Source organism: Protomyctophum bolini (genome assembly GCF_963924005.1).
Source record: "Protomyctophum bolini genome assembly, chromosome: 2".
NCBI classification, from domain to species: Eukaryota; Metazoa; Chordata; class Actinopteri; order Myctophiformes; family Myctophidae; genus Protomyctophum; species Protomyctophum bolini.
The window spans coordinates 9,037,463-9,060,626 of NC_137863.1; the positions used below are offsets into that span (position 1 = coordinate 9,037,463).

The 23,164-nt window shown below is 43.7% G+C and overlaps 2 protein-coding genes across 3 annotated transcripts in view; one reads left to right on the plus strand and one right to left on the minus strand.

Annotated features, from left to right (window-relative positions):
* The window catches only part of flnba (filamin B a), a 56,920-nt gene extending 45,085 nt beyond the window's left edge, over positions 1-11,835 (plus strand). For both annotated transcript variants that reach the window (XM_080792885.1, XM_080792886.1), the window contains 11 exons: positions 389-541; positions 1,049-1,171; positions 4,401-4,667; positions 5,103-5,240; positions 5,645-5,760; positions 7,829-7,961; positions 8,547-8,723; positions 8,846-9,064; positions 9,651-9,863; positions 10,077-10,408; positions 10,662-11,835. In XM_080792885.1, the coding sequence (XP_080649011.1) occupies positions 389-541; positions 1,049-1,171; positions 4,401-4,667; positions 5,103-5,240; positions 5,645-5,760; positions 7,829-7,961; positions 8,547-8,723; positions 8,846-9,064; positions 9,651-9,863; positions 10,077-10,264 (1,727 nt within the window). In that variant the 3' untranslated portion in view covers positions 10,265-10,408; positions 10,662-11,835. The remainder of the gene's footprint in view (positions 1-388; positions 542-1,048; positions 1,172-4,400; positions 4,668-5,102; positions 5,241-5,644; positions 5,761-7,828; positions 7,962-8,546; positions 8,724-8,845; positions 9,065-9,650; positions 9,864-10,076; positions 10,409-10,661) is intronic.
* Positions 11,836-17,332: 5,497 nt separating this feature from the next.
* Positions 17,333-18,949, minus strand: LOC308321971 (G-protein coupled receptor 22-like; the record flags this gene model as incomplete). Its single annotated transcript, XM_080773126.1, has 1 exon — positions 17,333-18,949. The coding sequence occupies one exon, from the start codon at positions 18,947-18,949 to the stop codon at positions 17,333-17,335; it is 1,617 nt and encodes a 538-aa protein (XP_080629252.1).
* Between the last annotated feature and the right edge of the window lie 4,215 nt (positions 18,950-23,164).

Consider the following 23,164-nt stretch of genomic DNA (forward strand, 5'->3'; position numbering starts at 1 on the left):
GTTGTATTAATTTAATAAAATAGCCATCTACAAGCCCACAACTCGTCATAATATCGTGGTCCATTGTAAGCATGTAGAATTGTAGATCTGCCGTTTTCTCTACGTAAAAGTGACTTTTTTTACAATAATGACAGACATTAGCCCTGCATATCCAGTGATGCGTATGGAGATATATCTACATTCAAAGTGGTTAATAACCTGCCTTTATATTGTTCTTTGTGTCCAGGTTACGGTGGCTTGGCGTTGGCCATTGAAGGTCCCAGTAAAGTGGTTAATAACCTGCCTTTATATTGTTCTTTGTGTCCAGGTTACGGTGGCTTGGCGTTGGCCATTGAAGGTCCCAGTAAAGTGGTTAATAACCTGCCTTTATATTGTTCTTTGTGTCCAGGTTACGGTGGCTTGGCGTTGGCCATTGAAGGTCCCAGTAAAGTGGACATTCAGACTGAGGACATAGAAGACGGGACGTGTGGGGTCTCTTATTGTCCCACCGAACCAGGAAATTACATTGTGTCCATTAGATTTGCTGAAGAACATGTCCCAGGTAAAAATAAAAATAAACCTATGATCCAGTGAATATTATTATATTGGCTAATATCATCCTTGTATCTGCTATAGCAGTAATTTCATGTAAATGTTGTTACTACCAGCGATTGTATGATATATTTACAATGAAAATATAAGCTGGCCTGTTCTGACTAGTATATAAAATATGTATGTACATTTTACATACATATTTTATATACTAGTCAGAACAGGCCAGGTCCATATATGGACACTGGGCAGGGGCCCTGTCCAGAGCCCAGGCACAGGCCTTTTGTGGCGGTTCTGGACAACTGTGGGTTCCGACCGACTCGACAGCGGTCTCTCGACACCGGCTCTCCCTGTGGGGGTGTAGAACGCGTGTGTCGAATTTTAAGTCCGTTGCGGTGAACGGTTCTGAAGTTACATGCATTTCAGACGTACAGACAGACAGACGTACAGAGACATTTATGTGTGAGATGTTATAAAGAAATCCTATAATCAAAGAGAAATGTGTTTGTGTAAACAGGAAGTCCTTTTACTGTGCGTGTGACGGGGGAGGGGCGTATCCGAGAGAGCATCACTCGGCGACAGAAGGCCGCTAGTGTTGCCAGCGTTGGCAGTGTGTGTGACCTGAACCTCAAAATACCAGGTAACACACACACACACACACACACACACACACACACACACGTTTATGTATGAAACAAGTCTATCCATCGGGCCAGTGTTGGCTCTGTGTGGCCTCAACTTCTAGTAGGTTACTGCATATCTGTAAGTATGCAGCATATTGTTGCTGTCAGGCAGAAACATCTTTTCTCCACATTCTACCTTTTTGTAAATTAATGCCCTAGATCTGCTACTTTTGCTATTTTTGAATTTGAATCCTGCCAAGTAACAGTTTTGGACATACAGACAAGTCAGTTTTCCACCCGACAGAGACGATATTCTGTAATGCACACTAACGGTCACGCCAGAAGAATTGAATAGAGACTTGCCAGATTGAGTACATCCACATCCTTCCTCTACATTTTGAACTTGCAATATGAGTACTTTTACTTTTGTGCTTTAAGTACATTTTGTACTTACTTGAGTTCATTTTGAATACGGATACTTCTATTTGTAACGTTGTACATCTACATTTCAGTATTGATACTTTTACCTTTTTTATTGAGTACTTTTTCCACCACTGCTTTCCTGTCTATATTCTTGTAATTTACTTATCAGACTATCTCTGCAATAACAACTTCTCTAATCTCTATAATAACTCCTACTGTATACAGTTCTCTGAAGTCCGTAGCTGCTCATGGAAGACTCCCCCAGGCCGTTCCTGTCTGGCCATTCATTCACCCTCTATGAGGACATTATGGACTAACCGTTCAAATATCAAAATATAGGGCCGAATACTGTATACTCACCACTGGGAGTATTTATTTTCCTTTCTTTCTTTTTTTTAGTTAGTGTGTGAGCAACAGAGCTACAAAACGTATTGTATCTTGGACATTCTGTAAAATAATAGAAATTATGAACTTAACACTTTAACACACCCATAGGGACATACTTATTCATATACATTCCATGTGCAGCTGTGGCACAAGATTACTTACCAGATGTGTTCATTTCATTTCACTCATGTTGTTTTTTTTGTTGGGACTCGGAATAATTTTAAAAGTCATATTTTATTAATTAATACTGTATAAACATAAACCACATTGGATTCACCCTCTGTCTGTTTAACTGAAAGTAGGATAATTCTAAAAGTTATGATTCGATTTTCATTATTGGATCAGATTTGCAAAAAACTTCACACACTGATTGGCCAAAGAGGGATATAGTATGGCAGTAGCTTCTCTTAAAAAGGCATTTAACTGTCAAAATGGATTCACGCAATGCCATGAAATGTTGTGTTGTTGATCATGAACCAACAGAGAATTGATTACTTTTTCAGAACTATTACCAAGAGGGGGTAGGGGGTGACTTTGTGTACCTACGGTATCAGCAGATTTAAAAGACTAGTTATTGGCCTGATCAAGCAAAATGTAACACAATATAATGTTTGAACTATCCAACAAATTTAAATGGCAAATGAAGTTAACTGTAAAAAAAAGGACACTTTTTCATCTTTTCTATTTATTTTAATTCCAAAAAGTGAGACCAGCAGAACATTTCCAAAGAGACTCGGGGCTGTAGCTCTCTCCATAATACAGCTGCACTTACCCTATTCCTTCTTCTCTATATCCTTTCTCTTTCCGTTTCCTCAGTCAGTTGGTTTCTCCTGGTCTTGTCTCGGGAGCAGATCTCCTGTCAGTCCTCTTCTTCCTCCTGTTCCTCCTCCTCTTCCTCTTCTCTTCATCGTTCCCACTGTTTCCTCTGGTGGTCTGGTAGACCCAGGATCGCCTCCGACCGCACGGCTAGCTCCCCGGCTCCAGCACAGGAGCGGCGGCTCCCTACTGGGCATGTTGCCCACGTGACTGGCCTCTCACGCCTGGTTCTGGGAAGGAAAGGGGCCGGGGCCACGAGGGGCATTTGGATTGTTGATGCCCACGTCCTGGTTGGGGGCGGCGCCAGTGTCAGGGGGGAGGGTGGGTGTGTTGTAGGGGCCTTGAGAATATGCTGAAACAGCAGCAGGTTGGCACCACATTGCGCTTGGTATTGCAGCATGGTCGTGGGTGTGCGTGCGTGTGTGCGTGTGTGTGTGTGTGTGTGGGGGGGGGGGGTTGGGGGGGTGCATGTGCTGTAGTTGAATGATGGTCTGATGCTACACATTCAAACGTCATTTATTTAACTTCATACTGTATATGAACTACCAAAATGTGATAAAACGCCCCCCAAAAAATTTCAATTGAAAGCAAACTGTATTTAGACTAGACATTCAAAGGTACATGGTTTTATTTATTTGGCTAACCATTATCACTTAGTTAGTAATAAGAGAAATTCCTACTGAGCTGTTCCTAGACCAGCCAGCTGCTTGCTTCTATATATATATATATTCATATATCATATATATATTGATGCTTTTATTATTTTTATAGTTGCATTTATGTTCAGTCAAAGTAGATGAATTGGCATATAATTCTGTCTGTCTGTCTGTGCCTCTCTCTCTCTTCTCTTCTCTCACTCTTTTAATGTCAGTAACTGTAATGGTATTACAGAGTTTGAAAAAGTAACCAGTTACGTTACCAGTTACCGCAAAAGGTTGTTGCACGACAGTAATGCACGCTACTGTACCGTGTTAGTTCCAACACTGCTCATCACAAAACCTCTTCTCTCGCCTCTCTTTTTTTAGCGGTGCCTCCACTCCATTACGCAGCATCTATTCTATGACCATCATTAGAGACACTAGAGTCTAGTCCACTGTTTGCCAAACATTGGGTCTGGACCCATTTGAGTCATGGATCATTTTTTAAGGGGCACGACTCGAAGAAAATACCGTTTATTTTTCCTACATATAAAACATACATACATTGTTATATACATTGTTTTACTTACTTACTTAATCCTCTTCGTGCTAGGTAGCACATAAGGTCTTCACCAACGAACGCCAATGCTGTCTGTCTTATGATATATACATTGTTTTACATAACAATATATATTATATATTTCGAAAGATTTTATTTTAATAAAAAAGTAAAATCATTTGATACATTTTAAATCAAGCAAACAAAAACAAAGAAATCCATGACTAAAAAAAGAATAAGAATTAAGAAGTAGTGAAAATGGCAGATCTACAAGCTTGCAACGCGGTGCAAAGCGACTCATTGTGTGCCTGTAGACGTCTAATCTCTCTTTTGGGTCTCGACCTGAAAGGTTTGGGAAACCGCTGCTCTGTTCGATCATGCTCTTATTTTATTTAGCTCCTTTCCCTTTCATTTCCATTCCAGAGATCGACATCAACGAGGTCACCGCTGAGGTCACGTCCCCTTCCGGAGCCAATCAGTCGGCCGAGATGGTCGCCACGGGCGACGGAGCGTATTGCGTGCGCTTCGTTCCCACGGAGATGGGCGTGCACCACGTCAGCGTCAAGTACAGGGGCATGCATGTGCCAGGGAGTCCCTTCCAGTTCACAGTGGGGCCCCTGGGAGAGGGAGGGGCCAGTAAAGTCACAGCCGGTGGGCCAGGACTGGAAAGAGCACAGACTGGAGAACCTGGTACACACACACACACACACACACACACACACACACACACACACACTCACTGTCTTCTTGGTCACCTCCATCTCTCTATCTCTAACTTTTCAGCATTACACGTATTGCTTCCACGATCATTGGCCTTCCCACACCCACACTTTCTGATACAAGCTATTGAAGCCATCACAGTTTTAGCACAATAATAAATTACACTAATGATCCCCTCAACTTTACAAACATGCCACCTGGACGAAAATACAGAACTTTCAGATGGGAAAGGCTTAGTTTTAGTAGGAGTTTTGTCCACTCGGCCATTGCAGTGCCAAACAAGCTGCTGGCTGTGTGCTTTAATGGGGACTATACTGTATATTGTCTTCATGTTGTGTTGCATATTATGTGTTTTTTGTTGAACAGACTGAATAAAGACTGATTGTGATTGTTGCCTCTCTCTAGCTGAGTTCAGTATCTGGACCAGGGAGGCGGGGGCTGGAGGGCTGTCTGTGGCTGTAGAAGGACCCAGCAGGGCAGAGATCTCATTTGAAGACAGAAAAGATGGATCCTGTGGAGTTTCCTACGTAGCACAGGAACCTGGTAACATGCACGCATGCACGCACAAACACACGCACGTACACACACACACACACACACACACACACACACACACACACACACACACACACACACACACACACACACTCTCTTTACTATGTGTCTGCATGTCATAGGCAATGTTGTTGACAATAATAAAAGAAAGCCCCCTTCATTTATAATGTAGCCGAGCTAACAATAATAGACACAATCCAAACCCATTACAGATTGACAGGGAATGTGTATCAGAGTACAATTTCAAAATGAAAGTACTTAAACGGTACCTAAACTGAATCAACAAACAAAATAAGTGAATTAAAAGGGACTTTTGAAGTCTTATCACATTGCGTTCTCTATTTCCTCCCTCCTCTCTCTCTCTCTCTCTCTCTCTCTCTCTCTCTCTCTAGGTGATTATGAGGTGTCCGTTAAGTTTAATGAGCATCACATCCCAGACAGTCCGTATCTGGTTCCCGTGGTCGCTCCCGAAAACGATGCCCGTCGCCTGACTGTTACCGGCCTTCAGGTGAGACATGAGGAGATGCCCCATACACACTGCGTTGCATTGCACAGGGGCTCCAGCTGTGTAAACATTCTTTATGCAGCTGGTCCCACTGGACATGAAAGACAGTCAGACAACACAGGCAGACACGGACACATGTGAAATACCGTATGTCAAACAGAACCAAATGGACCTGTAAGGATCCACAGATCCATTTGTACACTCTCAGGCCCCGGGAGGTTGAACCGGTTCAGTTATCTTTTCGTGCCTAATGTTGAACCAGTTCACAGTGTTTCCACTGAAAATTAATTTGTTTGGTTTGGAACTGGAACCAAGAAATGTCCGCCAGTTCCGTGAAAGCACCAAGGTTCCAAGAATCTAGAACGGAACCATTCCTAGAACCAAAATCTATTTTTCTCTACAGAGCTAGAGCAGCGCCCTGTTTGTGACTGTCTGTCTGTCTATCTGTCTGTCCATCCTGTGTGGAATCAGGGGCGCTTCTCTTCTGTTTCACCTAAAAGCTTTTAACAGCATCAACATGGATAACAGCTCACTGGTTGCCTAGCTACAGCAGAGAGAGGCAGACCCTCTAGCAACACTTGTCCTTGTCTTTAGTTAGCTTGTTGGCAGTGGTGGACAAAGTAGTCAAACCCAGTACTTGGATCAAACTTCAGATACTCAGGATCAAAAACTAAGTAAATAATAGTGAAAATCTTAAGTACAGTACTTAAGTAAAATGTACTACTGTAGGTTACTGTCCACCACTGCTTGTTGGGTGCTTGTAGCTGGTAGTACTGTGAGTGTGACTGCCTCTGCCTGCTGGAGCTGCACCAATGAGAGGTCAGGTAAGTACAGAGAGTAGAAATCCATAGCCTCCTTTCAATTTGTATAACATTTGTAGAATTTGCATGAAAAATAGTCAATGGATTCCCAGATTATGGCCACTAGCGGATAAGCGTATATCTAGTGTGCATCCGAGCATAGACATGGTAACGCCCCGTCTGCCTCTGATTGGCCTACCGACACTACAGTATAATAGTATTAGTTTACTATAATTAGATTAATACACGATAATCAACACTAACACTTTATTTAGAAGTACACACCCAAATCAAATCATAGTACATCGTACACGTATGTTCAATCAATCAAAAATAAAATGTACAAGTTAGTTACAAGGCTGCATTCTGTCGCGCGTGCCAAGCTGTCATTCTTTTGTATTATTTCCCACCACGGAGTAACTAAACCTCGCGGAGGACAGCCAATCAGAGGCAGGCGGGGCATTACCATGTCTATGCTCAGACGCACACTAGACTAGATAAATACGCAGCGGATCAGCAGCGCCATCTACAGGAAGCTGCAGAGAACACATGCCCTCATTTGCATGAACGGGGCTGCAAGTGGAATGTGAGCAGCTTGGGTTTCACCTCATCAGTGAGGTGCTGAGCTGATCACATTGTTGGCGCTGTTGTTAGGTGGGTGAGACAAATGACTAAGGCTTGGTGCTATGGAGGTACAGGGGGCGCCTTCAGGTAGTAGGAACTGCTTGGAAGATGGGGGTTATGTAGGTGTGTTTGGGGGGGCTTTCAGGTAAGAAGGGCCCTAATGCCTGAAGGGTATTTTCTTCTAGTTGTGGTTCATTTTATCCCTTGTTTTGTTAATTTGTGTGCACAATATATCTTCCACCCTCCCCTGCGGTCTCTTCCCGCCTTTATATGTAATACCCACCTTGTTTTGTTGACCTTTGAGGATGTCACAGGCCGGATTGAGATGGTACATGGGCCGATTTGTGTGTGTGTGTGTGTGTGTGTGTGTGTGTGTGTGTGTGTGTGTGTGTGTGTGTGTGTGTGTGTGTGTGTGTGTGTGTGTGTGTGTGTGTGGGTGTGGGTGTGTGTGTGGGTGGGTGTGTGGGTGTGTGTGTGTGTGTGTGTGTGTGTGCGCGTTCAACGACGGCCTGTGAACGCAGTGTATGTGACACGTGTGCGAACAGTATGTACTGGAGATGTTTGTGTAAATCTATTCATGTCTGTATGCATCTTTGTTTGTGTGTGACGTCACGTGCTTACACTCCCTGTGTGACTAATCTGTGTAGGAGTCGGGGTTAAAGGTCAACCACCCAGCATCCTTTGCGGTGCGACTGAATGGAGCTCAAGGTGACCTGGAGGCCAAAGTTCACAGCCCCTCTGGAGCGCTGGACGAATGTGCCGTCACTGAACTGGACAAAGGTACTACAGCTAGCTCGCTAATGAATGAGATCATTCAATAGTGTGATAGGAATCAGCTGTCACTGTTGTACTGGACAGAAGTTTTATCACTGTATACACCTTTCACATCACTATTATACATTTTTTTTTAAATTGCAATTCATCCATTGCTTTTGTTTTATTACATTTATTCGATTATTTTATCCATGCACCTTATGTACAGTATATTGGACATTGTATACCGGTATTTGATTTGCTTAGCCTACTTGTTTTTTTTTGCTCTCATACATAAACATTCTAAATGTGGCCAAGTTTATTTCCTGTTGCAGTTTTTAAAGAAGGAAAACGATATGCACATCCCAGTCTTTCAATAAGGTGCTGTACCCAAAAAGTGATCAAATGAAGAAAATAAGTGGATTGTCCACACACAATATAATTCTGCCCCCGTGCTCTTTATTTCAACCTATATAAAAGTTTTTTCTTCTGTTGCAGTGTTTGCCAATATTAATGGCTGATGGGAAATAAACTTGAGCAAACGCTGGTCCCTTTTCTGGTCTGTATAAAAACACTAAACCTCTCCTCCTGCCCCCCCCGCTTGTTGTTCAGATAAATATGCCATCAGGTTCATTCCCCGCGAGAACGGTCTTCACTCCATCGATGTGAAGTTCAACGGCAACCACATCCCAGGAAGTCCCTTTAAAGTCCGAGTGGGAGAACCGGGTCAGACCGGAGAGGCCGGTCTGGTCACAGCGTACGGAGCAGGACTGGAGAGAGGAATGACAGGTACTGTCTACTACTGTCTGTACCATGTCTCAATCTGTGGACCAGGAAAGAAGATTCTTTGTTAGTAAAGTGTTGTGTTCGTGCTTTTCTTTCTTTCTTTGGTCTACGTTTCCCCCTCCCAGGCACCCAGTCAGAGTTCACCATCAACAGCAGTAAGGCGGGGCCCGGGGCCGTGGCTGTGACCATTGAGGGCCCCTCCAAGGTGAAAATGGACTGTGAGGAGTGCCCGGAGGGTTACAGGGTTCACTACACCCCCATGGCCCCTGGAAACTACCTCGTCAGCATCAAGTATGGAGGACCCAACCACATCCCTGGGAGTCCATTCAAGGCTAAAGTCACAGGTAGGCTCCTCCACATCCCAACCACATCCCTGGGAGTCCATTCAAGGCTAAAGTCACAGGTAGGCTCCTCCACATCCCAACCACATCCCTGGGAGTCCATTCAAGGCTAAAGTCACAGGTAGGCTCCTCCACATCCCAACCACATCCCTGGGAGTCCATTCAAGGCTAAAGTCACAGGTAGGCTCCTCCACATCCCAACCACATCCCTGGGAGTCCATTCAAGGCTAAAGTCACAGGTAGACTCCTCCACTGTGGTCAAAAGAGAAATGTTATGTCTCCCCGGGGACACAAAATAATTAAAGTAGCCGATCTATAAGCTTACATTTATTTTAAATGTATCATCATCATCATCGTCTGTTTTCACATCCAGAGTCTCCTGTCCAGGACAGGCTTCAGACGAGCCTCCTCAGGAGACTTCGCTCAGATCCGAACCCATTTGATTTTGCGTTAGGAACCCCTTGCGACTGCATGCCCTGGCTGCTGTCACAGTGGCTCTGTCTACTGTATTCTATTGTTATCTAATTTACTCTAATGAATCATTTTACTGAATATGCAGTGAAAGTCACATACATTCCTCCTCTATCAGGTCCTCGGCTGGTGAATGTGACCAATGCCAGTGAGACCTCGACGTTGACAGTGGACCCCGTGCTGAGGGCCTCCAGCAGTAGCAGTCTCTCCCAGAGTTCCCTGCCCGGACAGGGCTACTCTGACGCCAGCAAGGTGGTCAGTCGAGGCCCAGGACTCAGCAAGGCCTTCGTTGGTCAGAGGAGCAGCTTCACTGTGGACTGCAGCAAGGCTGGTGAGATATTCATCATAATTCATAATACGTAGAATGATAATAATACACAAACGACTACGGTATGTATTTAGTTGAGATGCAGAAATCATTTACCTGTTCCTCTCTCGCTCCTGTTCCTCAACCATATTTCTCTTGCCCTCCTCTCCTCTCCTCTCCTCTCCTCTCCTCTCCTCTCCTCTCCTCTCCTCTCCTCTCCTCTCCTCTCCTCTCCAGGTAAGAACATGTTGTTGGTAGGGGTCCAGGGCCCTGTTGTTCCATGTGAGGAGGTGTTGGTGAGACATTCCGGCAGGCAGCAGTACAACATCAGCTATGTGCTGAAGGAGAGAGGCAATTACATCCTGGCCGTGAAGTGGGGCGACGACCACATCCCCGGATCCCCTTTCCAAATCTCCGTCCCTTGATGCACCTCTCCCTCCTCTTTGGTCATCTCGTTCTCCTCTCTTCTCTGATTCTGTCATCTATCTTTTTTTATTTGTCTCCTCTTCATTTCTCTCCTTCCTTACCTCTTCTGTTCCTTTCTCCCCTATCCCCTAGTGACAAATATGGTCGTTGTTTAACCCATTCTGAACGGGAACCCATTTTGGTGTCAGCATCATGTTATGCTTTAGCTATTGAAAAATAGAAGATCTACAAGCTCGTAGCGCGCCACCGAGTGGCGCGCTACGAGCTTGTAGGTCTGCTATTTTTGAAAAATCGAAGAGCGACTGACATTTTTAGAATCTGATCTCAGGTCGGAATGGGTTAATCAGACCAGTGTGTGTCCAGTGGAAACCTCGTACGAATCTGATCTCAGGTCAGAATGGGTTAACAAATTATAATTAATGAAGGTAGACCCCAATGATTATGGAATCCAATGATCCAAATCCAAACGGTCCATTACAAATGGCCTCCAATATGGAGCCACTAAGTAAATAGAGTTTGGAAAGAAAGGAAATTATTTAAAAAGTCTCCATTTATTGATCTCGACGACCCTGAAATTGTTCTAAATATTGATCATGTTTAATATTAATATGGATTTGCACTTGGATGTTTTTATTGCCTGATTGGTAAATTAATATGATTACAGATGTTTGTTTGTTTTTTAAATATGAAAAGAATATTCCTAATGTGCTGTAGACTCGCCTGATATGAATGACCACCCCAACTTTCAATACAGTATATATATATTTGACTTGTACTTTACAGCACTTTGCTTTAATGTGCTGTTGTAGTTATGAATTATTATTCTGTTCTAGAATGTCGTGTTCTAGGATGTGTTGCAGGAGGTTCTGTGGACACGTGTTCAGACCAGAGAAATGTTAAACTGGACACGTTTATTTACTACTGATGTTTATTATTGCTGTTGTCGTCGTCGTCATGAACTTGAGTTCCCAGAATCCATGCATACATGCGTTCTGTTGCCAATAAACAATCATGACTTTATTATTTTCCAGTTGCCTTCATGCTGCTGTATCTAATCAAATCAGACCACTTTGACACAACTAACACTACTACACTATGACATATAAGGGATATATTTTCACAGAAAAAAAAATTGGCTTAACGTTTGACACGTGTGTGTGTGTGTGTGTGTGTGTGTGTGTGTGTGTGTGTGTGTGTGTGTCCGCGAAGAACTGCCTTCATATTGACATTGAGACTTGAACTATTCTGACAAATGTGGTTGGTTCAGTTGTCGATAGTATTTAGTTAATTCAGCATAACTTATAGCTAGATCAGATTTGTGTTGTCGATAGAAAATCTAAAGCCTTGCCATGACTTCGGTCAGTGTTGGTTGTGTTGCAGGGTCGGCCTGATCACTGATTAGTTCTGGTACAAAGTAGATAGTATTTGTCTTTGTTTTGAAGCTGGATGGGGATGTTATTTAGATTTAAGATTTTTTTTCTTTCATTTTGTATTTGTACCTAAGAAATAAAGCCAGGAAAGATGTACATTTATGACAAAGAATCAACTGGAATAAAAGAGAAATCATGTTCACCGTCTAATTTGTGAATTTGTAAGGTGTGTATTTTGTCCTGTTAATTGTGACTGTAGAATGTGTTCTTTTTTGAGTGGTGCTAGCCAACTATGTCCGTCTGTCCGTCCCCATGTATGTATATCTATATTGGTAGCCTATGGCAATAGCATTGGTGGACCACCAAGTGTCACTGCAACATGCACACAAACACACAGCACCACTCAGTTCAGACCGGGTCTGATTATTTTTAAACCACATGAATCCTACAGAATCCCTATTCATAATGGGCGTAATAGTTCATTATGAATGAACCACCTAAGCTCTACTTAATAGTTGGTTATTAATTTGGGGAATTTTTTCAGAAATATGACTTTTTGCCTATGACATGCAATGTAAACATGATGACAACGATGCATAGTCAGGGCTTGGAGTGCAAAGGGCGTATGTTAAATTATTGTCCAAAATGACATAATTTGAAAGGTCTATGAGCTGTGACAACCCTCTCCTACCCTGCCTAACATGGTCGCTGCTAGGGCTGATTGGCAGGGTGGAGTTGGATCGTCAGTGAGATTGGACCACACCTGAGTCTTTTCTCCTCTCTACTGGTTTGTTTGTTTGTTTTGTGTGTCTTCCGTGCGGCCCTGGGGACACATCCATGGCTTTGAGAGGGTTGCCCAATCTACCCATCGGGCTCAAGTGCATAAATACCTCCCGCCAGTAGGACACATGAAGACTAGGGTGAGTTATCTAGGTGGGGGAAAGCTCTGTCTCTGACTTTGAGTATCCTTGTATCCACCAGGGAGGGAGCATTTTTGCAATGATTGCTGCAGTACCTGTATCGGTATGGGGATAGGAAGTTTTGCTTATGGTGAATTAAGAACCTGAACTTCCCTTTTGTTTTGTTTTTTGCATTGGCTCAAGTAGTTTGAACAGGTAAATTGAGTTGTTCTGAAATTATTGTTGGTGTGGAGGGCTCTCAGGAGTTGAGGGTTTGCGAGGGAGTATCATAGAATATGTCAAATGGTTTAAGACTTCCTGTAATCGAGGTGCAGTTCATTGGGCTCACATTTGGATTTCGGTGTCTGAAGTCATTTGGAATTGGGTGCTTATGGTGTGGTGTTTGTCTCCTGGGCCTTGAGAGCAAGGAGGACACCTGTAATGCCTGAGATCTGGTCTAGCGTCATAGGTCTAGCGTTTTGGTGATGTCCATGTTCTGATTGTGTGGTCATTGTTTTGGTTTCTCTGTAGGATGGTATGGGATTTGGCCTGTGAAAGCTTGGAGGCTGGTTGGCTATGGTATGGTACCCGTTTGGTTTCTCTGTAGGATGGCATGGGATTTGGCCTGTGCACTCTCAGAGACAATTTGTCAGCTCTCTCACATTGTCCTTAGATTGTCCTTTCACAGTACATTTCAGAACTAAAGTACCTGTTAAATATCTCTAGTGTTCTAACTTCTTCCCATACTAGCTGGGTGACGACCCTCTCCTACCCTGCCTAACATGGCCGCTGCTAGGGCTGATTGGCAGGGTGGAGTTGGATCGTCAGTGAGATTGGACCACACCTGAGTGTGGTGTGTCCCACGCCAGTATATAAGTGTCAATCAGACTCCTGAGTCTTTTCTCCTCTCTACTGGTTTGTTTGTTTGTGTTTCATGGTTTACATCTTACAACATTCCCACTGCACAGACACACACGCATGTACTGCTTACACATGAGCATTCATAATACTGACATCTTATACTTGTGATTGAGTTAGTTAACCTTTTAAATGAATATATTTTTATACACTTTTAACTGTGCCTGTGTCTCCCTTTTGTTGCAATCATGAGTCAGATTGTAACGGAGCTCTATTAGATAGTAAAAGAGGGGGGAGGGGGGGATGCTCTTCAATATACAGTACATCATCATACTGTACATCTCATGAACTGAATTTATGTGATTGGTTAGCCGATTTGCTTGTCTACATATGACGTAAATTTCCCCTTCATTGTCAATGGCATTTAATGTTTTTGTTGCCACAAATTTACGTCACATTTGGTGGGCATTTGACCTCATTTCTCTTTTCATTGTCAATGGCAATTATTGAGACGTGTGGGGACAAGCTGTATATCCCCTCAAACATCACTTGGGCCTACAAAGGTCTCGCAGTAATCTTCCTCTCTTTCTTTTCCATTGTCTGGAACTTGTTCTCTGTCATCTGGTTCACTTACCAGTAATCATAACTATTCCTGCAGAGTCCTGACTGTTCCAGCCTTAACTGCTAGTTAAGCATAATGTCTTCAGACTAGGACTTGTGTCTAAAATCCGGTCATCCAATTTGTCTGAGTGTCTCCACCCTCCATGCAGAGAAATGCATAATTCCCCACCAATTATGCAATATCCGTTGTACCCATCTGGCTGTATGTGTCCCTTTTATGCCCATATATGGAGATCTCTGTATCATTCATTTAATTTTAATTTCTATATAGCCTTATTTTACTGGAGATGTGTACTGTAAGTGTTGCAGCAGTGCATTTGCTCCAGGGCTGCAACCCACACATATGACTTTAGTTCATCTATACTGCAGCGGTTTGAAGCTCCTGCCTCCTACACAGTACAAATCCTATACACGTTTTCCCACAGTACAGTGTATTAGCAGAAATACAAGCCATTTCAATTCAGTTCAATGCATAGAGAAGGTACTGAACATTAGTTTAATTCAATGAAGTTATTTTGTGTAGGTCTATGTTAGTATGCGATTTCAGACGGGGCCACAGCAACATCACTCACAGCAGGTTTCTTCTTTGGCCCAATTCGTTATGGACAAAAACACTGTCACAAAAGCTCAAACTTACGTAAGTCTTCGGGCCCCGGGGGCAAAAGGCACTATATCTACCATCAGTAAAATCAAAAACGGTTAATATTTCATTTTAATTAAATTTATTTTTTCCAATGTGCGACATTCACAACACTATGGAAGAAAGTATATAACAATTGGAGGGGTTATATTCATATTAAAAATGTGTGATTATTCAGCAACACATTCAATCTGTGTGAAAGGTTTGTCATATAGCATTGGAGCACTGAATATAACAACAGATTGTACAAAGTCAACAGCAAACATTAATCCTATTAACAAGCTCACAAAATGATGCGTTGGAGCTGTAGATCAGCAATTTTTACAGAATGTTCGCCTATTTTCGCAGGATATTTGCCTATTATGACATATGCCCCGAATTAAGGATGCTAGGGTTGGTTAATGTCCAATATACTATAAAGCACATCAAAACCAATTAATAGCAGTGTTAAAGGTAGGGGAAGTGATATTTTTGGTCAAAACAGAAACAAATTTGTTAAAAGTTAGATATATATTCTGATAGTATTCATTGCTATAGAATGTTTTTTCAGCAACGATTCCAGCTCTCTAGCTCTTTATTAACCCATTCTGACCGGGCACCCATTTTGGTGTTAGCATCATGTTATGCTTTACCTATTGAAAAATAGCAGATCTACAAGCTCATATCGCGCCACCGAGTGGCGCGATACGAGCTTGTAGGTCTGCTATTTTTGAAAAATTCGAAGAACGACTGACATTTTTTAGAATCTGATCTCAGGTCAGAATGGGTTCATCAGACCAGTGTGTGTCCAGTGGAAACCTCGTATGAATCTGATCTCAGGTCAGAATGGGTTAAACAAATACATGTTCAGGTGGTTTGCACATTTTCAATCAATCAGGAGAGAGTATATCCATTTATCTGCTTCAATTTGGGAAGTGCAACTGACGAAGTCTGAAATATATAAATATTTAAATATACTATTATGATAACCCTCTGAATATAGTTATTTATTAACATCACTTAGCCTACCTTTAAGATATTGTTTGTATATTCCGTATATACAGCATGTACATCACATAATGTTTTACAAAGAACAGAACATAGCCTATACTGCCAGCTCACTGCCAGTTTTAAACATGGGCATTTAGAACTTCCATATAATTCTAATTGCATTCTAAATGAGTTGCTTCAGCCTGCCACATGGTATGACCATGATTATATGTACTGCTTGCCAGTTGCAGTCTGAGGAAGATGTGCTCGAAACATGCAATAAAAGCATCTGTCTCATTTGGATTTTGGAGCCCTCATTGTGTGAGGGTTTTCTTCATTTTATTCTCAGCACCTGCCCAAATTTGTGTTGGGGATGTGCTTTTACGTCGGTCATTTACAACCAGACTTTGAATTCTTACCACAAGCTTGAGAAGTCCCAAGTTTACTGTTATTTCAGTTATGCTATTTGTGCACATATAGGTTTGATAGGTTTGACGATTAGTAAGAAATGCTCTTGACATTATGGTATCTGGGCATGCACCGATGGGACATTTCTGTCCGATGCCAATGTCAACATTGCTGTCATGGTCGACAACCAATATTTACAGATGTCAAATATCTGTATAAAAACAAGTTAGAATTATGGCCTTTCTGAAAAAGGCAAATAAACACAAAAATAAAAAATCAATGACTTTTTATTCCAAAACTCGGGATGCACCGTTAAGTTAAATGTTGGCCCATATCCCAACATAAACAGCTTGAATGTAGTAGCTTTATTTTAAAAATATTCAGACTTGTTGACCCTTTTGAAAGCTTCCCAGAAAACACTGATTGAATCTGCAGCCTTCATCGTCACAATAGGCTTGTTCAGCTTCACATTCAAACATAAAATATCGGCTAAACATTAACATTAATTCATATTATTTTGATATTGGTTCGATACAGATATTACATTTTAAGGCCAACATCGTCCGATACAGACATGATTTTCTCCATCCATAATGGTATCCAATGTGCTCCTCCACTCAAACAATCTTTCTGTGGACACGGCCCTTACACCACATTTCAGTGTGTGCTGTAGAAGCTGCCTGGGTGCATTATTTGAATAGTTACAGTATGTAAACACTTCTATCAGTGTGTGTGATCATCAGTAACATTGTACACAACTCATATATTATTCTGTCTTTGACGTTATGTAGGCCTACACTTGTGATAGTATTTGTTGTGGTTGACTTAATTGATAACGTTCTTATCGTTATCATTTAAAACGTTCTTATTGTACACTCAAATTATAGTAAAAATAATATTAAAAAAATACAAAGTATTTCAACTAAGTGAAGACTGTTCACAGCCAGGTTAAGCCAGGTTATTTTTGTTTCGGTATTGTTGACACTACACAGTACACACCTGCCTATACCTACTGTACACTCGGGTACGGAAAAGCTCAACCGCTTTATTTCCTTGTCATAAAAAGCCAATATATCCGACTTTGTTGCATACGCACTCAGGCGACGACAATGCATTCTGCGTTTACTGTTGCATGGGGAATATAAGGTGACTGTGTTCAGCTGCTGGTTAAATTAAACATTAAAGTATTTACCAGAGGTCAAATGCTATTTCTCACCTTACATACACCCAGAAAATGTCATAATGGACCTATGACACCTGTCCAGTAACCGCTAACGGTTGTGTCCAGACTCTACGCCAGGCTCACAGGGCCTCTGCCAGGCAGCGGTCAGTAGCCTCACTGGCTTCAAGTTGCACCTGCTGCTCACCCTTTCTGTTGTCCACCCAGGAATTGTGAATGACAGCGCCCCTTGGTGATGTGTCCACTTGTAGCAGGGACACCACCCTCTTCTTCACCTTGGCACGAAGGGCACGGCGCAGCTTCTGACGAGTAAATGCATAGAGCAAGGGGTGGGATACAGTGGTGCCGTAAGCCAGGGCCAGGAACCAGAGACGCAGGCTGACCAGGCCATCGCTGGGTCCCACACCCAGGATCAGAACATTGGTCACAGATAAAGGAGCCCAGCAGACAAGGAATGAGGAGATAATGAGGAGGGACATCCTGAAAACCCTGCGCTGGCGTTCGCGCCGATCCCGGTGGCGCCGCACAGCTCGGCGCAGGGCAATGATGGCAGACACGGAGGCCTGGACCCCCACAGTGGCCAGCATGGGGGTGGCAGCACCCACGTTGGAGGCCTGGACCCCCACAGTGGCCAGCATGGGGGTGGCAGCACCCACGTTGGAGGGTACCAAAGGAGTGGAGGATGACAGGGCTGGAGGCGTGGCTTCTGTTGGAGTGGGGGAAGGTGATGGAATGAGAGGAGGATGGCTGAGCTGCTTGGAGCCATCGGTGGTACAACGCTCCTCTCCTGCCTCGCCACTCTCTAGCGTGCCGGGCGCAGCTTTCCTTCTCTGCCTCTTATGCTGCCCTCTGCAGGAGGGGCCCCTGAATCGCTGGCTCTTTTTCATTTGAGAGCCAATCCGGATGTTCAGAGCCCTCAGTATTCTGGAGTAGGTGAAGAGCATCACCACCGCAGTGGTAAAGAAGAGCGGCACCTGCAGAATAAGGTGGTAGTACATACCAAGTCCTGTGTGGTAGCCTTGCCCACCCACACATAGCAGGGTCCGGTTACGCAAGGCGGGCACCAGGGTGGCACTAATCCCAGGGGACGACGAAGAGTAGCGCGTCGTCAGCCTGCTTTCATTTTCACCTTCTTCGTCTCCACTGAAAAACTCCACCTCAATGAACGGGATGAAAAACGCCCCCACAGAGGTGATCCAAACGGCAGTCAGGAGGAGCGCAGCTCGGCGCATCGTCAGCAGCCGGTTGGCCGGCCGCACCGAGATGTCGTAGCGGTCGAAGCTGATGACGAGGACGTTGATGGCGGTGGCAATACTGGCGAAGGTGATGCAGGCCTCGTGGCAGCAGCACAGCAGAGCTAGGTTGGGTCCCGGGGGCAGCAGCACAACCACGACGGTGAGGGGTAGACACAGCAGGCACACCGCCACGTCCAGCACATGCAGGTTGACGGTCACCATGTTGCTGACTGAGTCCACTAGGCTGGACTGGGACCAGTAGAGAACCAGCACGGTCAAGTTGCTGCTGAAGCCGAGCACAAGCTCCAGCATGAGGAAGGCAGTGAGCGACACCTGGAAGCCCAGAGAATACGGCACACCCTGGCCCTGCCACATGGCGGCGGTGCCACCGGATGGGCCACCCGCAGTGCCCGGTTCCCCGAGGAGACCCGTTCCTCCGAGGTCAGCCATCGTCCCAGCCCAGTCGCCCGTGGCTGGACCGGAGGTGTAGCCGTCTGTTTCCATGGCAACCTCTCAGTTGTCATATATGTTGGATGTGGCGCTGTTGATGAGCTCCCGCTGTGCACCAGGCTGAGCCTCCATGACGAGGGATCAATAACAACGTAGTGACAGTCCTGGCGGAAAGGGAGACATAAGGCAGGCGGATGAGAAATGAACAGTGGAAGAAGGAGTCAAAGAACATCACTCTGCCTCTGGAAGTGTCAGGCATCTTGAGTTTGACAGGTCATAACTTTGGATTAGTTATCTAATTAAAATGTACAGGATATAGCTTAAATGTACATCAAAACAACACTCATCAGCATACATGTGCTATGCCAATAACTTTTTTTAATTTGGGCATCTTCACTTCACTATATTATACACGTACTTGCAGATTGAACAGGTGCTGCATTATGCATCAATCCAGCCCACCGTCTGTCTCCATGCATCAGTATCTCTGATTACCATCTTGAATTCACTAAAGGCTGGGCCCATGCATCCACACAAGCTGCCGGAACCACAGGCCAGCACAATAGGCCATCACTAATATGTGCCAGGATTCAGGAGAATGGGCATACTGAATGGAGCTAAGTAATAATCAGACCCATGGGCAATCAGCTGGCGTCACAATGGATCAGCAAAAAGTAATATATTTAGCAACATGGAACAGAATTGGAGATGCAGATGCGAGAGAGAGATGAAGCAGGGACAAGATGTTGTATTGAATTGCAGATGAAACGTTTTCATAGATGGCTTCATAGACTCATAAGTGTTGGGTCAATTAATACTTTTTGTTCATGTACATAACCACTTAAACCCTCAATACTTTAATATTTTATATTTCTATTTTTGGCAAATACTTCCCCTAGAATAGGGGTATAAGGTTCGAGTAGTTGAGGGCCGCTAGCCCCTCTTATATACAGTTTTAATGTGTGTTTTCTGAACAAACATTAAAACTAATGTTTGTCTTAACAAACTAAAATCACACCCGTGTGAAGTGAGGGGCGCTCTTATCATCTTACAACATCGATCATGTAAAACAAACGGTGTCAAAACAAACGATACAATAGTATAGTAACAATATGTCTATAGTATTATACAAACGGCAACGACCACCAAACCACAAGCTATTTATAAATATGCAACTGAACTGGAAAAATGCGTTTAGTTGAGTGATGGTCTCCATTTTCTCCCCATGACTGTTGCCATAGCAATGGAGCACTAGTCTAGATTAATGAGGGTACAGATGCTGTAGTACTGAAGTGTGTGACACCAAAGTCTCTGGTGACACCATGCTACGTGTGACAGGCCAAAGACCACCAAGTAAATAATCACAGCCTGGCGATAACAACAGACATGACATTGTCCCTTCTAAATAAACAAATAAAGTAAATGTGCTTTCACTGTTAGTCTGAGCCACTTGTTCTCACAGTGGGGTGAGGGGTCTGGTCTGGGGAAACCCAGGGGTCCTTGAGCGGGTCTCCAACAAAATGGGAAACGGTTTAATCCTATTTAATGTTTTGGCTATTCAAAAATAGCTACAAGCTAGATCGGCTATTTTTAATGGGCCTCCTATGCCCAGCTTTCCGGGTCTGTGTGAACACAAACATTGACTTGTGATTGGCTGATCACCCCATAGCGATGATTTGATTGGCTGAGCAAAGTACATATTGAAGGTAAAAGTGAGGGCAGAAATGTGATGACATCAAAAGTTTATGATTGTGTATGATAATAAGAGTGACCCTCACTTCACACGGGTGTGATTTTTGAATAATGGTGACTAAATGTCTCATGTGCGAGTCCATGACACAAAAGCATTGACATGAAATTTTTTGAGAACCACTCATCTTATCTAACCATGCAGTACTCAGTACTCACAAGTGGTGAGTCAAACTACATGATGGATATGTAATGTGTGAGTGAATGAATGGCATAGGAAAGGTAGAGCACCATGGCAAAGAAGCATTACAGGTAAACAAGATGCCCCAGGGAGATAAATGGAAAGGAAAAAAAGAAAAGATGACTCCACCCCCCCCCCCCCCCCCCCCCCCCCCCCCCCCCCCCCCCCTAGTCTCTCCTCCTCCATGTTTCCTCCAACCCCCAAGCAAACACTCCGTCAATCCCTAAGGGCTGCCTTGTACAGTATGGATAACACTGCATTATAACCAAGACAAGGCAGGACAATTACTAGAGAATCTTGCATTGGCACTTCGGTAAAGCAACATTGCTACAGTCCATGGTTCAAGAAAGTGAATCAAATCTGACATTTGATTAGAGGTTGAGGAACAAAAATGACATAAAGAAGAAGTGTGAAGAAACAATCCATGTAACACTCATAAGGTAGAAGTGAAAGGTCAAAGGTTCTCCAGTGTCTGCGTTAGTTAGCAGCTCAGTGTTTGGTCAGTGTCTACAGAGATGAAAGCATTCAGAAGCAAAGCATAGCAGGAGCTCAGCCCAATTCCTTTTTAAATTCAGATAAAACATCAGCGATATCCAGCTCCCCATTCCTGATGATTTGTCAGTGTGTCAGAAGAAGAAGTATGAAACCCAGGTGCAGTGGACTTCCTAATGAAGTCCCCTGCAGTACAACAGGTTCACTAGGGAGCTCCTGGTTGTGTGTCACCAAAGTCTAGCATGTTTTCACCATGGCTGAGGTAGACTGACAATTTTAAGAAGACCTTGCAGGAGAATGGATACAAACTGCTATCATGTCAGGTAGGAGGCTGTTGGTTAAGGACTGGAAAAACCCATCGGCACCTGCACCGCCCCTCTGGGATGCCTCACTGGAACAATTGGCCGCTTCTGAGCGACTGTCATACAGGCTGCTGAATAGGACGGACAAATGTGACATGGGGACATTACCTTAATTACCACATGCATGTATCAGGACTCTGATATCGTTCCCGGCTCTGGGCGAGCTCTAAACATCTTTGGAGAAGTACTATCGGTGGACTCAATATCTGGAATTGGGGCTGGGATGGACTGCTGTATGCTTCTGTGTAATTGTCTCCACCAGGCTGAAGGCATGGGGAGAGAGTATGTTTTGCACTCCGTCCGTCCGTCCGTCCGTCCGTCCGTCCATGTGTGTGTCCGTCTGTGGACAGCTAATCTCTCGTTGGCTTGATTGCAGCCATACTCTGCAGTGTGCACACACACACTCCCTGAATGCCACAGCTGAGCCTCTGCCCCAAGGGTTTCACATTGGACTCTTATAGCGCCACCAGGAGGCCGCTTTGTGCAAAACATTTTTTGGACAGTACACCTACAGATTTTGTCCAAACATCACGCAAATTGGTACACAGTCTCTCTAGAGCCATACAAGTACAAATCATAAAAAACTACTCTACTGATATCCGGAAACTGTTATGGATGAGATGATTTCATAGTTGACTTTGTTTCAACTCTTAGGAAGTTGAAAGAGTAGGACAAAGCTGGAATCCTGCCTCACTTATAGAATTTTATTTAAGCAGCATGTAATTGTGCTGTGTAATTCATCCCACAACAAATACACAACATACTGGCTCTTAAACTGCACATGGTTGTGGGTGGCAACGATTCCACTAAATGACCACACGTACAGCAACAGGATTAAATCACTCTCCAAAACTTTAACGATGCATACCGAGTGTGCCGCATAACACAAACATCTGCATGTTTGGCTGTACACATCGTCGGGTATGGACTAGTTCTATATTATTAACCTTTCAATAGAAAGTATTTCAGATCACATTGGCACTGTGATCAATGAGGGAAATATGACAGAGAGAGAACAAGAGAGATGCAGGCAAGGAATCAAGGACAGAAAACTGATTGAGTGGGTATACAGAACAGGATGAAGGGAAACATATAGAGTATAGACAGATGGTTGTGGATAGTGGGACCTTCAGCTGAGGCTGTTGGCCAGGCCCTGGAACTTTGCTAAATTGACAATTCTCCTTCTTTCATCAAAGAGAAATGTGGGAGGAAAAACAAGTGGGGAAAAAGCCAAAACGTAAGGAGTGAACCAGGATCTTGCACATTCTGCCAGCAAATATGTGGACAGAAAGGACCAAGTCCCCAAGAGTGGCTTTTATGTGCAGTCTCCATGAAAACAGTTCAGAGGATATACTGTGGTTATAGTAGAGTAGATGATGATGGCACTTACACATGCAAGGACTATTTGTTTCCAGAAGTGTTTATCATTTCTACAGGTTGTTGTTTTTCCATCTGTGCAGATAAATAAATTCTGATTCTGAATGT